Source organism: Acartia tonsa, chromosome 14, assembly GCF_053477335.1.
Source record: "Acartia tonsa isolate MP-2025a chromosome 14, ASM5347733v1, whole genome shotgun sequence".
Lineage (NCBI taxonomy): Eukaryota > Metazoa > Arthropoda > Copepoda > Calanoida > Acartiidae > Acartia > Acartia tonsa.
In genome coordinates, this window is record NC_137273.1 from 12,659,861 (window position 1) to 12,677,053 (window position 17,193).

General features: G+C 36.5%; 1 protein-coding gene across 9 annotated transcripts in view; it reads left to right on the forward strand.

Moving 5' to 3' along the window:
• The window catches only part of skd (mediator complex subunit skuld), a 40,513-nt gene that overhangs the window by 4,523 nt on the left and 18,797 nt on the right, over window positions 1–17,193 (forward strand). For all 9 annotated transcript variants that reach the window (XM_080147242.1, XM_080147243.1, XM_080147244.1 and 6 more), the window contains exons 2-16: window positions 713–816; window positions 5,039–5,094; window positions 5,818–5,972; window positions 6,372–6,490; window positions 7,187–8,999; window positions 9,489–9,770; window positions 10,537–10,710; window positions 11,271–11,510; window positions 12,300–12,690; window positions 13,020–13,085; window positions 13,474–13,558; window positions 14,523–15,163; window positions 15,754–16,016; window positions 16,349–16,480; window positions 16,938–17,078. In XM_080147242.1, coding sequence (XP_080003368.1) covers window positions 713–816; window positions 5,039–5,094; window positions 5,818–5,972; window positions 6,372–6,490; window positions 7,187–8,999; window positions 9,489–9,770; window positions 10,537–10,710; window positions 11,271–11,510; window positions 12,300–12,690; window positions 13,020–13,085; window positions 13,474–13,558; window positions 14,523–15,163; window positions 15,754–16,016; window positions 16,349–16,480; window positions 16,938–17,078 — 4,662 coding nt within the window. The remainder of the gene's footprint in view (window positions 1–712; window positions 817–5,038; window positions 5,095–5,817; window positions 5,973–6,371; window positions 6,491–7,186; window positions 9,000–9,488; window positions 9,771–10,536; window positions 10,711–11,270; window positions 11,511–12,299; window positions 12,691–13,019; window positions 13,086–13,473; window positions 13,559–14,522; window positions 15,164–15,753; window positions 16,017–16,348; window positions 16,481–16,937; window positions 17,079–17,193) is intronic.

The window sequence follows — 17,193 nt, forward strand, 5'->3', positions numbered from 1 at the left end:
ATATGGAACTGTGAAGAAACGGCGGCGCAACCGCCGAAAACCGCCGTTTCCCGCCGAAATTTTTTTGCCTTTTCTTGGCGGTTTTCGGCGGTTGCGACGCCGTTTCTTCACAGTTCCATATTGTACCCCTATAAAGCAACTGCCATGCAAAATATCAGACCTGTAACTCTTTTTTTAGTTGAGTTCCTTTGACTTTTAGTTTTGGTTTAAAAAAGTGTCACTTTCGCCACCCCCCCTCCTTTCTTATTTTAGATTTTAAAAGAAAAATTTTAAAAAAAAATTTTGGGGGGGGGATTTTTCATTTGGGGGGGTTGGGGGTGTCCCACCCCCCAAGAAAATAGTTATAAACCTTCCCGGGACCTATGAGAAGCTACCCTGTTAAGGAGAACCCGATCGGGTCAGCGGTTAGCGAGATCCTTCGGTACAAACATACAAACACAAAGACATCCTGCTACTTTAGTATAAGGATATAACTGGAAAGATAGGCCTTTGTATTAAAAAAACCATTTAAACCATCCCACCTTGTTTTTTTTTGGTTTTTTTAGCCTTTTTTTTTGGTTTAAACCACTTGACTAAAACCACGTGGTTTTTATTTTGCCATCCCTGATATTGTTTCATATCATTGGCTGAATCTTGTTCCTATATAATTTAGATATTAACATTAACAATCATTCAATATTCATCACTAATGACGATTTTTAATTTTTTTTAGACTGATGTATGCGGAATAAAATGGAGTGTGCTACGACCTGGGGATAACGCCACCAACAATGTTGGCGATCCCTTAGAGGATCCGGTCCTTAGCAGCTTCGCCAGGTAAATATTTTATTACTCAACCTTTGTCCGGAAGCCCTATCCACTTATAATGATGGGCCAAGAAATTTTCCCTTAATTTCGCGCATCTAACAAAAATGGGACCGAGATTTACATACATCTCAAAATTTTATCAGACTCGCTTATGAGGACGTTGTCTTTATATTTCCAAGAAATCTTTATTATGGCCAGATAAAGCAATGAACTTGATTTGTACTTTTAAAGTGTTTGTCGCTTTTGTGATGAAATTTAAAAATACCTTAAATTTTTAATAGAAGACGCTTTTCTATGTTTGTTTGATAAAACGGCTTTTCGTGGTGTTTGCTTGTTATTACTGCATTAATTATTGTTCTTTTTATCCATATTTTGTTATTTTATTTTGAGGTTGATTACCCCTTAATTTAAAAAAAAAACTTTTATGAGCTCATTGATAAACAAAGAAGCTTTCTTTACATTTACAGGGATTGGGGCTTAAGTCATGGATCCTAAAAATAACCTTGTTTCCTGTTAATTGTGTAATTTTTGTATTTTGTAGCTGGTAAAAATTGAGGAAGAGTAAGGCCAAGGGTAGTAAATTAATTTAACGTTCATTGGCCACTCCCTCCCTGAATTTTATTTACACATGTAAAAAGTTTCTGTGAAAAAGTTGAAATTAAGAATTTGTAAAGGAAAAACAGGCATGTTAAATTATTAAGATTCTGATCATTAAATTGTTATCAATAGATAATCTTCTTAAGTGCCTTTTATTTTTTACTAATAAAATATGGTTTTTGTTGTTGATAAGAACTCCAATCTTATCCTATTAAAGTAGTTAGCTTTTTTTGTCTGTAGCGAAGGATCTCGCTAACCGATTAACTGAGATGGTTCTCCTTTAGAGTGAAGCTTCTTATAGGTCCCAGGGTGGTCTTAGGCTGTTTAATTTTTATAAAAAAAATAACCGTTGTAAGGTTTTAAGTTATTTTTCTGCACTTTCATGCCCCTTCTAATATTCCTAGATACTAGGGACGCAGCCGCTAGTTATAATATAAAGTAGTAATGTTTTTTTGGATCATGTGAAGAAAACGAAGTTGTGGGTTTTCGTCGTATTTTAACAGCTTTTCTCCTATTTCTATTTTTCTACGCCATCTCCCAGAGAGGCTATTGGCGAAGCCCCTTTTTAAATTAATCTTTAACCTTTACATACATGCAGAAAATGGAATTAAACCTTTTGTCTTAATAATGACAAGCTTTGCCGATGTAGTTGGACACAAAACAGAGCTTTAAAAAAATATTTTTCTTAGTAGTGCAGCTACTCTGTAAGAGTAGTTTTTATTTTTTGTTTTGTATGAACATTCTGTTACGTGAAAGGATTGATTTCTAGGGCAGCCCTAAAACTTTCGTGTTCTTAATTTGTGTTTTTTCAAAACAACGAAAAAATATAGATCTGGAATAAATAAGCATCACCATATCAGATGAGTTTTTTAGCATTTCTTAATGAACAGAATATTCGTATCTAGTTATTTAGTGATAATAATGTTAGAAGTTAAAAGTTGATGGGCAGGCGATCATTTCATACTTAGATTAGTTGCGCTACTAAAGATAAGCTGTTGTGTTCGAATACCTTGCTAAGTTATTTACACCTAATTAAATAGAATATGAAACATGTTTTTTCAACTGCTTTAATTTAAGGATTGGTAATGACCAGGGGGGGGGGGTCCAAGGTTGTAGTTTATGCCATGCAAATTCTGCTTTTTGAAATAAAATCGAACAAAAACTTATATGTCACAACGGCTAGTTGAACATTCCAACATACATAGCATTCATATTTCTTAAAGATGACATGATTTCATACTTTTAGGGATAAGTAAATTCTATAATAAAAATCGTAATGAATTATTGACATTTTGAAATATCTTCTATATACTAAGAAATATTCTAAAGGGGTAGTTTCACGAAATGCATTTGAACTTAATTTAGTGAACCGCATATTTTATCCTGGTTAAATGATTAAGCTACATTTATATGGCATATATTTGAAAGAATTTCAATTTTCTACCACATAGTTTTTAAAATATCAAGACTTGAAAATCGTCTTTTTAAATTGCATATATCACAAAAAGACAATTTTCACGTCTTTATATTTTAAAAACTACGTGGTAGAAAATTAAATTTATTTCAAATATATGCCATATAAATGTAGTTTAACCCATTAACTAGGAAAAAATATGCAGTTCACTATATTAAGTTTAAATGCATTTCATGAAACTACCCCTTTCTTTTTTTTCATGCTGGTTAATGCAAGTGTTACAGAAAGTAGCAAAATCATTATAAAGTAGACCCCAAAACATTTTTCCTTCTCATTTGATGTTTATAGTTTAAATTCGAGATAATTAAAAAAATTAAAAACGCGGGGGAAAAACTTTTTTTGTACTTAAATGATGAAGAAAAAAAATGCGCCACATGACAAACTGTGTCATTCTAATAATTCCTTATTTGGAACTTATTTGTCTATCCCAGAAATCCTGACTTACATATTCATCTAATTTTATAACTCATGAAATCTTGTTTTAATAATAGAATTTTAGAAATAGCGAAAAATACTTCTTTTAAGCTAAAGTTCTATAAGATAATGTTTAGCTCCGGTTAAGGATTCTATTTTAAAATCTAATGCTGAATTAAGTATTAATCTTATATTCGGACATTTGGTGGATATCCTTATAACAAAGTTAACGATTTCGGTCCCGAAGGATCTAGTTAACAGCGGAAAAGATATGGTTCCCCTTAAGAGTGTAGATTCTCATAGGCCCTGGGAACGTTTATATCTATTTTGGGGGACCGCCTAGCGAATTTTTTTTTTCTTATAACGCTGATTCCTAATATTTACTGATAAGAAAAGATTTTACGTGCCTCTTAAGGCCTCTAGGGGCGTAGCCGCTAGTAAAAGATATTCCAGCAAATCCTATGGTTGTATCTAAACCCTAGGCATGAGAACAGAATTGTCTATTTTTACCAGGGTGTCGGAGCCGTATAATTTTGATGCGGCTCCGCGGAGCCGTATTTGGAAATACGGCTCCGGCTCCTACCTTAAAATTAATATATCATTTTTTGTTCATTATTGAATTTGATAACATTAAATAAATAATATAAAATATTTTGCTTTTATTTGATTAAAGCTATATAACAGTAGAAGGATGTGTGTCTATTAGTTAAGAAACAATAGTTTTTCAGTTTATTATATGGAAATAGACCGTTGCCAAATTATAATATTACTTCAAAAAATCATTTTTAGCTAATCTGGAGCCGGAGCCGTTTTTAACGAAAAATACGGCTCCGGCTCCAACAAAAATGTTGCTGCTTCCGGCTCCGAAACACTGATTTTTACAATGTACAACACCAAACAAATATGTAGATATATATGAAGAAGATTGTCTACGTAGGACATACAATTAACCAATAGAATTAGGAGAGAAGAAGATATAGTGTGAACCCCTTTTTCGTAAATCTGACAAAAGAACTCCTCCAGCTGACAAAAAACTTTAAAAATTTTCGAGTATATAATTTCTAGAAAGCTAACTTTATATTAAGGAATTCAACATAAATGAATTATAAATACCTTTATCATGAGTAGCTAAACGAGATATATTGTGCCTGGAAACCTGTTGATTTAAAGCTATAGATGTATTTTTTCTGTTTACAAAATATTCATAGCTGATTTCTCTAATAAGATTCTACTGAGCAATGAAAATAATTCAGCAAATTGTTTTAAACCAAACATTGATACTTTTGATGTTGCCATCCTTGTTTTAAGTTTAGATAGAACTACTTTTATCCAGTTAATTATAATAAATATTTATCTCCTGTACAATTAAACTGGTTGGTATCTTTATTGAATTCCTATAACAAAAAATTTAATTAAGAGAATACCTTAGGTAAAGAAGTTCTTAAACAATTGAGACAAAATGTATTGTTTATCTGTTTATTTTTATTCTGTAGGTAGGTAGTAATTGGTGGAGAAAAAAATTTCTAAGTGCGCTATTAAAATAAAGTTTTATGAAGTAGTTATTTGATTCCCCCTGCGTTTTTCCTTAAGGTTCCATTTGTTTGTAAGACAAAAAAACCAAAAAAAAAACAAAGGTATGGGGAAATATTTGAAAAATCAGCAAAAAAATACTTATCCTCTCATTTACAGACAGAAAAATACAGAATGATGGTAAATAAACAACAAATAATAATTTCTTAATTTCAGATGTTTGGACGCTGGTCTTTTATCAGTATGGAGACGAGTGCCAAGACGATATTTAGGTAATAAATTCGCGCGCTTCATGATTCATAGTTCACTGGTATGGGAATGGGAATTTTTATCCTAATTTCTTACTGTATAATACTTAACCTTTCTTTTTTCACAAAAATGTTGTTAGTTATTGCGGCACAACTAATGAAAACTTTTTTGTCCTTGTGTTTAAAAAAAAGCTTAAAATAGCTGAATTATTTTATTAATGTTTTAATATAGATGGAAATTCATTTAAATATTTTTAGCAAATTCATAGAAAAGATAAAAACATTTGGAAACAAAATAAATCGGTAATACTCATCAAATTGATTTAGGACCCCCCCCCCCCCCCCCAACACCCTTCTAATTTTATATATCTTATTAAAAACATCCCTATTTGTTGTGCTGCTTATGCTAAAAACACAATTTGTGGTTTTATGGCAATAATGTGGTATATGTGCGATTTAGAATCAAAGTTTAAAATAAGAGAGGGGGGGGGGGGTTAGGGTTAAAAACATAAAATGGGATAATACCAAAAAATCTTATCTTTAGTCTACTATTATTTTGAAATATTCCAATTTCATTATATTTATTACATATCTTCATAATATATATAAAAAAAAACATAATGATTTAACTATATTCTAATGATTATTTAAAACGATTTTTTTGTATATCCTACGTTCTTGCTGTCTTCTATCTAGCTATCGTGTCTAAAGATATTTATAATATGCTTACTATCTATCTTTATTTAGTTGACTATTCCTTCGACAACGCTGGTAACCAGATCAAGACGGCTAAAACCGGCCATGACGACAAGAACCAGCTGTCACAATGTCGAGAACTGTGGCTGTTCTGGTACGGTGAACGGCCGGATCAACTAAAAACTATTCTCAGCCCAAGTCTTAAGGTAATTTTCGTAAAATGCTTTGACTGACCGACGGACCAGAGTTGAATTCTTTAAGAAATATTTGGGCTCACTGCCTCACTAAAATAGTGAGGCAAAATTATCCCCTCTAAATTTTTATCGAGCCCTACTAATTTTAGTGAGGCAAAGTTTTTTAAGAATCCACCTCAGCTAAAATCTAAAAGTTTAATAGGTTTATGTCTTTTACTTGTATTTATAGACGGATATTCTTATAAATATACGGGTAATATCTCCTTAGAAATATTTTTTCAATTTTGCAAATTTGAGTACTAAAAAACCTTACTACAAAAATCAACCTTTAAACTAAATATTAATGCAATCCGTTACCGATACCGTTTTCGATCCTTAATTTAAAAAGCTTAATGTATATTTTTATTTCAGGAAATCTCTGATATCTCTGGAAGTTGGGAGTCTGGTATTCCCTATGAAGCAAGGACACTTCTGTTCAAAGCTTTAAATAATCTTATTGAGCGCAGCTTACTTAGCAAACAATTTGTCAGGTACGTATGTCCCTTTTTTTTTAGAAGCGAAGCTATACTACAACTGATTTTATATGTTCCTTCATAATGCTGTGTAAAGATGATGTTTTTAAGATAGCAATTTATTTTTTGTCAGTTTTTTTTTGAAAAATGATCCCATAATTCTTGTGACTAATAAACATCTACTCTGTAGTAGAAATTGTCTGTCTTTAAGAAAGTGGCATTTTATAACTTAAGTTAATGGACTAAAATAGTGAAAAATTCCATCCTCCCCTCTTGCATAGCATTATGTTTTTCTTATTGTATTTAGAATCTCTGGTATTATGGGATGTATTCTTACTTGTTTTCATTAATCTAATGTTATCTTATGATTTAAATCTAAATCAAAAATAATATTTGCTTTCAAAGAAATTTCAAATATCCGTCTAATTTTTGCATTATTTATGTATAAGAATTTTTCTTAATTAAAGTATTAAGTTGTGTGTGTAAGGAGGTCGTCAAGTAAGGTAATTATAATAGGTATGACCAACATATTAGTTACTATGACTACCACAAAAGATCAGCTGAAATTACGATAGTTTTTTGAATTGATTTAGTTGTTGGTTATTGGATTTTCTTGGCAAGGCAATTCCACAAATAGGCATAACTTAAATCTTTAAAACAGCTTTGCCTCCAAGGAATGAATTTGTTTTTAAATCATCATTTCTTTTATTGCAGGATTGGAAAATGGTTTGTGCAGCCGTTCGACGGCTGGGAGAAGCCCAAGAGCTGCCACCTATCCTTTTCCTTCGCCTACTTCATCCATGGCGAGTCGGCTGTGTGCGCCAGCGTCGATGTACGGGAGCATCCGCCAGTCCGGCGGCTCAACCACTCGCATTTGGCGGCAGCCGCCAGTTTAGCGACCACGGTGCAAGTGATACTGGCGCCCTATGGTATGGCGGGAACTCTAACTGGTGTTACTTACAAAGCAGATGACCCCAAGCTGGATGGGTTATTAGAGGAATGGGAAGCATTTTGGCCGCTGAACCATAACTGCTACAGCAGCCGTACAGTGTCGGGCATCGGTATGGCAAGTTCGGCACCTATGCCAGCTGCTGTTGAAGTCTTAGTTTCTGGTGTTAAGTTAATATATCCGGCGTGTTATGTACTCGTGACGGATTTAGACGGCTACTGTCCGCCCCCAAACCAGCAAGAACGTGAGCCAGCCTATGCTTATAGTGCGGCTAGTCTGACCGACCGCAACACGGAGCCCGGACCATTTACAGTGTCAAATCACAGTTTGTTATCCACACTGTCGGCTGTTGATCAGGGTATGGAAACACGTGTGTGGGATGACTCAATCTTGCCGCTGCCCAGCCCGTCCGAAATAGACAGCGGGGACAACAAAGACTCCTACTCATATCTCAAGAACTGGGAGTTTCGCAATCCAGCCCGCCCCCTGAAACAAAAACCAAAGTCGAAGCACTTTTCGCGTGATAGATTTAAAGAGTTGCGAGCCCGTTACCACGGCAAAAATCCGTTCCACAGAAAACACGACTCAGTGCATGATGACCTGGCCTGGACGTTAGATCAGGATGGTTTATGCAATGGAGTTGCTACTGGGCGGTTGGCGGTGCCAACTGTTATGCCCGGCAATGCTGGTGGCCCTGGAAATGCAGGCAATAATGCAGCTGGTGGCGGAAACGGCGGTAACAGCAGTCGTGTCCCGCCAAACGACGGCCACCCCTTGCCAAGCCCGCTTAGTGTTGGCCCAGTGACGCCACGAGCTGGCACCGGACCTGACAGTGTCAAAACAGAGCCTGGAAATCTTGGCAGCTCGGCTGGATTTTCTCTAGTATCGCCTCAGCCACCTTTGAGCAACGGCCCCACCACACCAGCAAGCTATCATGACAGCATACACCATCCAAAGACGCCAGGCACCCCGGGTGCACCTCGGACTCCCGGCAACCCTCGCACTCCAGGTGGTCCCCGGTCACAACAGCCAGTATCTACATCTGTTCCGTCACCTTATCACCGACCAACATCGGCTATGGCCTCCAGCATGTCTGACAAAAAGCCAGACCCTAATGATATAAAGCTAGAACCATCACCGGCCGGAACGTCAAGCATGGCGGGCGGTCTCGGCAGTGGGTACCAACGAACAGAATACACTGCTCCCTACGGCGGCAATGATAATGCCAAATCTGTGGACCGTTTTGCCTTGACAACTAAACGGCCTGTGCTTCCAAAAACCGACTATGACATGGAAACCGAATCGGACGGCCTGACGTCAGTCTACGACTACTCACTGTTGTCGGCCTGGCTGTCGCATCCGGTTAAACGGTACCGCGGCCAAGAACAAAGAACTGACAACATCAAGCGGCCAATGTACCGCCGCAGGTCACAGTCAATGCTGTTCTTTTCACCAACGCTCAGCGAGGGCAGTGGAAGCTCCAGCGGCGGACAAGGACAAACGGCGGGAATGCAGGATTGCAACAGTCAGGGAGGAGGTGCAATCAAGAGTGAGGTTGGTGGAAGGATAGGTCAACAGGTAAAGTTTTTTAAAAATGAATTCATATGAAATTAAAAAATAAATTCATATACCCCCAGTAAAACATTATTTTATACACTGGAAAAAAAGATATTATTACCAAGCTCCATAATTTGAATGAAAACAATTTGGGGTATAGCATTTAATGTTAGCAGCTAATAATTTCTAATACCAAAATTTTTCTTTCTTTTATTAGTATAGATGAATTTACAACCTAAAGTTTACAGTTTACTCTGCATATTTTAGTACATTTTTTAGTTTCACTTAATTTATCTTTATCTAGCGGCTAAGCCCCTTGAGGTCTTAAGATCAGCTGTTTACCAAAAACATCCAAATTCTGATAGGTGGTGCTAGTTTCGTAGAACCTGATTTTTTGGCGATTTCTCGTGGGAGCTTTGTATTACCCTCCTCCAAATTAGTTAATCCTGCCAGGACCTATGAGAAGTTCCACTGTAAAGGAAAACATCTTTAATTTTTATGTTTTTTTAGGGTCTTGTAAACGGTTATGGGCCAGGTGGCAATAACAATTTATTGAAGAATAAAAACGGAAATAACGGTAACATCAAGACTGAATTCGGCGGTGGGGGTGACGATAAAATGGACGGCAGTGGGGCAACGGAGGATAATTTGTTTTCCGCCGACGGCCTGAAACCGTCGCTACACGATTTGGACAACCTGTTTGATGATTCTGATTCACCGCCAGATGGTAACGGCAATGGCGGTGATATGGAGGTCAATACGGCGGTGCCCACTCCACCCTCATCCGTTAAGGTATTTTAATTAGTTTTAAATAACGTATTTTTTTCTCATACCTACGAAAAAAAAATATAATTTTCAGAAAAACAACATTTATTTCAATTAGTTAAAAAAGTAGTTTCAATCGAAATATCTATAGTAATGGAGGGAGGGGACATTAAGCTGCTTATTCATAATAACGTTTTCTAAATGTTTGGCTTAATAACTTTTGGGACTTTTAATGAATTGTGTTTGGTTGGCTCTTTATTTGAGTGTTCAAACATTTCAACCAATAATTGTATAGAACTTTGTGCATCACAATTGAGGATGTACATCAATTTACTGCTATTGTTCTATCCATTTAGATCCATAATAGAAATGGCTTGTCTGATTGGTTTATTATTTGAATGTTTTACACTTTTTGACATAATTGTCCTTGTTATGTACAGCAATCATTCATTATGAATTGACGTGTCATCATTTACTACCATTGTACCACTTTATCATCAGGGATACAAAGGGATAAGACAATGGCCGATAAATTGATCTTCATCCCCAACAAGGATGCACAAAATTTCCACCTCCTGTACCTAGATTACAATTAGTGGCTAAAATATTTGAAATATTACCAACCAATCAAAATTCAACTAAAGTTCCCAAATTTGGTAAGCCAACGAATGAGAAAACATTATTATAAAACTATTGGGACTAGTGTAATAAACAGCCCAATGTCCCCTCCTCATTCCCTGCAATTTCATATTTCAAGAACCGAACTTTTTACAACAGCATTTATCTATTCTAGGATGTTGATAGCACAAAGCACTACAAAGGCGGAAAGGACCCGGCCCCTAATTTGGGGGCTGACCAGCTGCAGCAGATGTTCCCCACGCCGCCCAGCCACGAGCACCCAAACCTGCACTCGCCGGCGGATAACTGCACCGATCTGGCGGACAATCAATACTCGGGCAATCTACAGGTAGCAACTTTTATAGGTCAAGACACTACTCTTGTGTTTCGACTATGATAGATTTATCATTGGTAGGGGTGATACAGAGATAGGATAATGTGAATTTTTACAAAATAATTCCCCCCGTACCTCTTTTGGTAAGTTAAACTTATTTATGACTCATGAGAAGGTATGAGTTTTAAGATATATTGCATTTTTCTTATTTTTAAGATTTTTTACTCAACATTTTCAAGTTACTAATACAAGGAAAAATTTAAAAGATACCAGAGAAGATCCTGTTAAAGGTTACACAATAGCTTAATGTTAGACAGTTTAAACTCAAAAGTTTGTAAAATGTAAGTGAGAAATAAGATAGTACAGAATAATTTACCATTTTGTACTTTTAATATGGTTTACACTAATTACAACTCTTCTTGAAAATTAAATAAAGTACTCTCTACAAAACCTATGCATATACGCATCTATGACCGTTTTAAGTCTTGTTTATATAAATAGTTTCTTTTTTTATTTTGGCTCCCTTAGAAGAACTTAAAAGGATTATATCGCAATTAATGTTCATTCTTTTTCAGATAAAACGTGAACTGCGAAGTCCACCACCCCACCATCACTCTGGCGGCGGCAGTATGTCCCAACCCGCCTCGTACCACCACTCAGCCCTTGGCGGGGGCGCTGACATATTTCTAAGCGATGAGGATGAATTAGACCAGCTGCTCTCGTCCTCTCAGTTTGCGCCACTGACCTCGCTGTACAGCGACACTCAGCCACGTCTTGCCATGTCAGAGCATCTCGTATGGAAACAACGACCGCCGGTAAGACATAATCTTGTATTCACCACCTTTTTCAGTGGATAAAATGTAAAAATTAAGATAACTGAAAGCGTTTTTTCTATTTTTTTCACTCTTTGGTGAAAAAAATTTTAAAAATATGTGGGAGGGGGGATAATATGAGTAAAATTAAGAGTTTTGAAAATATTTTTCCCTTTTATCCCCTTCCTTCCTGGAAAAAAATTTCTCGTATTTATTCGAATCAGGTGGATAGGAATCGGTTCTCATCCATACGAAAAAAACTATGTCTATCGTCGTATTATATCCAGCTTTCTACGAATATAGAAATGTACAATCATAAGATTAAAACTAGTTTTTTTAGCCCGTGCCTTCGGCAACTCGGGGCTAAAAAAAACTAGTTTTAATCTTATAATTGTACATTCTATATCCGCAAAAAGCGGTTTATAATACGATGAAAGAAATAACTGTTAAAAAATTGCAGCCGGGGAAATAAATGAATCTTGTGCAGAATATAATACACCTCCGAAATAAGGGCATCTAGAAATTAAGTCTTACTGTCTTGCACTTAATGATTTCAATTTCTTTTAGTTAAATGTTAATCACGTCAAAGAAAGAAGTAAGTTGTCTGTATCTAAGAAATTTGGCGTATCGTGGCCTCTTATCATGATTTATACAAGTTATGTCATGCCAATAACAATTTAATTTCAAAGGGCATACGTTTACTTGAAAACTAGGTAGGTATTAGTAATAATTTGTACAGGCATATAAGATAGAAAACTAAATTTTCTTTAAAAAAATAATATTACTTTTCAGGCTGTAAAATCAGAACCCGCTACCGGCGGAAGCAATGCAAACACATCCACGGCCAATAACAACCCGCCGTCGGTTTCCACACCATCCCATGGTGGCAGCGCAAGCAACGTGAAACCCGGTTTATCACCCATCTCCCCGGCGCCGTCCCTCGACAACACAGGGCCCAAGTCCAACGCGGGGCCGGGTAGTGTTGGTCCACCCAGCGTGGGACCACCGCGCTCTGTCGGCCCCCCTAGTCTTGCCTCGCCGGCGCCCTCTGGCGGCGGCGGAAAAGTTGGCGGGCCTGCCTCTGTTAGCGGGGCAGGAAGTGGCGGTGTTAACTCGCGCGGCGCTCCCACAGCTAATAGCTTGACGGTTAATCTTGTATTGAGTGATAGCTTGTTGAATCTTTACAGGAAAATGATCATTGCAAATTTAATAAATTTTCTCTTTAAAGTAGAAGTTGTAAAAATTAAGGATATTTTTTTATTTAGAAAAAATTCTATATGAAACGGGTGATTTTTGAGACTTATATATGAGTGATTCCATTAATATGTAATAATCAGAATTGCACAAAATAAAGTTTAATAAAAGTGAGGGACCATTTCTTAAAATCTTCGTTAAAATCAGTTTAAATTAATAGAACTGAGAAAGAAAAAAATCTTTTGTTAATTTGACTAGGTAGGTAGTTAATTTTTGTTTTTACTTTAATGAGCAGTTTTTAATGATCCTTTCAAATTAACAGGGATGTTAATTTTAATTCTTGTACGATGTGTGTTTGTTGTACTAATGATGGAAATATCAGAGGTGAGATTATATTTTATACGCTGGATTAGAACCGGTTCTCAGCCATATAATAATCACTTATGTATAGAATCGTATTACAGACAATTTTCCACGAATACTAAAAAATCATTAAATTAATTGGTAGCCGGACCTTTAGCCCCTCGGGGCCAACAAAACTAGTTAAAATTTATAGTTTTCATTTTAATATCCGCAGAAAGCTGTCTATAATACGATGCGATATAAAACTATTCTGTCCCCACACTTACGACTTTTCATTGAATGTCCCCAAATTTGATAAGCTAACCAATAAGATAACTTTGTTATAAAACTTTGGGGACATGTTTAATAAATTATAGCCCATTATCCCCTCTCTGATGATCCGTATATCCTTACATTTGTATATATCTAGGTGGAGAAAGTTTACTGTATTTACCGGATATAAATTCTGCTGAAGATTATGATTGCAAGTGTGGATATTCCGCAGTTATGAATAGGTTAGTATTCAAATTAGGAAAAGATTTGTGTAGATTAACTTATCAGCCTTTCTCTGATTTATAATTAATAGCGGCTACGCCCCCCAGAAGCCTTTAAGGGCACTCAAGGTAGGAGAGGGAAAAGTTGACCTCATCTCATTTTAAATTTGAGTTTCAAAAGAATTAAAAAATATTTCTGGGGGGAAGGGGGCCAGGGTGAAAACACCCTCCCCAAAAAAAGTTTAATACCTTCCCAGGACCTATAAGAAGCTTCACTGTAAAGGAGAACAATATCGGTTTAGCAGTTAGCAAGATCCTTCGGGACAGACAAAAAACGCTTACTACTTTATATAATAGGATTATCCTCTAAATTAGAGGATTTTTTATCGAGGGAAAAATACAGGGGTGTATATTCTGCACAAGAATATTTTTTTTTCCCTGCTGCAAAAATTTTTTTTTCCCCTCCTAGTTTTTCCGAGCAAGGAATGGGATAAAATGGAAAAATATTTTCAAAACTCTTTATTTTATTCAGATTATCTCACATATTCTTTTAGCTTTTTTTTCACCAAAAAGGTGAGAAAAATGGAAAAATATGCTTTCAGTTCTCTTAATTTTTACATTTTTTTCCCCAACCACATATTTTTTACCCCCCCCCCCCCCTCAGTAGGGTCAAATTAAAAAATATACACCCCTGGAAAAATATGTGTTACCTGTTACTTTTATTATAGCTAATGCCTCTAAGTTTACTAAACTATGTTAAAAATGAGTTAATGTTAGTTTGACATTATCGAAGCATTTGACGAATTTTTTTAGTTTTTTTTTACAATTTTCAGGTAGCGTTAACTTTTAAAAAAAATTGTCTATAGTTCTTTTCTATAAGGAATACACCTATGTAGTGAATACTATCGTTCTACTCCTGTCTTAAAACTCACACCTTAACGAAATTTTGCCAAAGCTTCTTGTAATTATATTTCTGTTTTTGTAGAAAACTAAGTTACCTGGCGGGTATGTTTCTGGAGGATGAACGGGAGGTCACCGGAATCCAGGAGGATGTTTACTTTAAGAAAAAGCATTCGCTCCTCCTACTGGACCCCAAATCGCAAGAACACGGCGAGGCGCATTTTAACGAGCGCGCCGAAATTTTGGACTCGGTGCCAGCGCATCTTTTAGAGCTGATGCAACGTTGTATTACAATGTTTCCCGCGGATCACAACACCCTGGTGAGGTTTTCGCGGCTTTACCATCGGCACGCGGTCACCAGCCAGCCGCATCAGATCAGCGTCGTAGAAGCCTTGGACGGTGCCGAAGTTGTTTGGAGTGCACTAGAAGTTGTGCGACAAAGTCAAAATGGCGGTGCTGACTCAACGTCTGCAAGCACAGCAGCCGCCGGCACAAATACAATGGATGCAACCACAAGCAAGGCGGGCTGTTTGCATAAATGGGCAATTATGCCAACACCCGGCCCATTCTGTACCGAAGATATTATACGAGTAATGAAAGTGCTGCTGCCAGTGCTGAACTCGACTCTGCACAGCTCGGGCAAGGGAAACAAGGATACTCCGCTCAGTGTGGAGGGACCATTGACGTGGCGACAGTTTCATAGGATGGCGGGAGTTACTACCAAAGGTAAAATCTTGATTTAACTTTAATTCAGTTTTCTCTATATATAGTAAGTAACTGTCTAAGTCGAAATTTGACCTTATAGGTAACATTTAAGTTAAAATTAATTTATTGTTCCTTGACTTTCTGTTTAAGGCAATCCAGGCTCATATAATTTACATCTTTTTATATTAGACAGCCACAAACGGACAGCGAAAGACACGCACAGACAACCAACTGCTTGAGCTTAGTTTTATCTTGATCTAATACCTACCTAATTTACTTCATCATAAGTTAAAATAATCTCCCTACACCCTCTCATTCATAAGTTGATAAAAATAGGACTTTTGTCATGATCAGGTCAGGTTAGGGATCTAAAAGGATGATACAATGGCCGATAAATTGATGTACATCCCAATTTTTAACTTTATACACAAAATTACCCCGTCTGTAGATTGCAATTATTGGTTGAATTGTTTGGACACTCAATTAAAAATCCCCATAGTTGTTTAGCCAACGAATAAGAAAATGTTATCATAAAACAGCCCATTGTTCCCTCTCTCTGCTACCCAATATTTTATTCTTACAACTACAAAAAAAAACTTTTGCATTTTTAGGAAACACTGACGATGGCTGTGAGCCCCTCCCCATTCCCACCCTCACTGTGGGCCACGAAAAGGAATTTATCACCGTTTCACCCTCCGCCCTGTCGCACTGGGACGCCCTGTCCCTTGAGCCCTGGGGCCCACCCAGAGATATTGCCTATGTTATTTTGTGCCCCGACAATGAGAATATTTTGACTGGAGTGAAAGGTTTCTTTAGACAGCTGAATAATACATACTCGAGACTTAAGTTGGGGAAACATCTGCCAATTGCTAAGGTAATAATTTTTTTTGAAGCGCGTCAACTCTTATATTTGTTCTTCTTACACTCATGGCTTTCTTTTATGTCTCTTCCTTCCAGTTTATTTTCTCATTATTTCTCTCCAAAGGGATAAGACAATGGCCGATACATTGATATACCTTTTATCAGTGAAGTTACTCAAAATGTCTTTTAGTTGCATGTACTAACTGTCTCTCTGTTCAATGAACTATATTGATACACAGACACCTAACTATATTTTTTTTGTATTAAGAATAGTAGCTGTACAATAAAGTCCGTCTGTATTAAGGTCCCTATGCCCGTCAGTAACTTATAAAAATTTATATTTAGACACTTCGCGATGGAGTTCTTCGTGTTGGAGCTAAACAGGCGAGCAGGCTGGAAAACGAATCTGACATAGAAGAATGGTTCTCTTGTCTGGGTGATACTCCCAATGCCGAAATACTCAAGCTTTACGCTAAGGTAAGTATTTTCTTCCCCATATTTTATCTTATTTTCGTTTAATTAATCAAGTTATTTAAAAGGTTGTAGAATGCTCTTGTAGAATAAAAACTTTAGAATTAACCCAAAAATGAGTTTAATAAACGACTGGCTAAAAAGTTTTATAGAAAGATATTTCCTTTATCTTAAATTGCCCTTTTTAGTTTTAGTAAAATTAACAATTAAAACCCAGGAAGATAAACCAAATCACAATATCTAGAAACGAATTGATTGTAATGTTTAGGTATTTGTAAAGGGTCTTGCGTTTTTCCATAGGGTATATTCTGCACAAGATTTGTTTTTTCTTCCTTGTAGTTTTTTTTACACATGGAGGGGAAAAAATGAAAAATCAATAAAGTAGCTAAGAAATAAAAAGACGGTAATTGTTTTTTTTTTATGTAAATAGGCATCGGTTATAAAAAAAATAATCTTTATTAAGGTTTGCATCCAATACCTGGTACCTTTTCTGTCTGGTCTGACGCATGACGCCACCTTGTTGCGCCCCCCGCCTCAGGAGGGCGATGGTGACACCATGATGGGCGAGAACAAGGAGAATATTGCGGAACCGGTTACTCCAGAGGTTAGTAAGCTAACTTTGTCCCATATGGTTGTTAAAATTCTGCAAAAGATTTTTTTTTCCTTGCTGCACTCTCCCCCCCCCCCCCCCCCCTAATTAAAATAAATTTTTAATCATC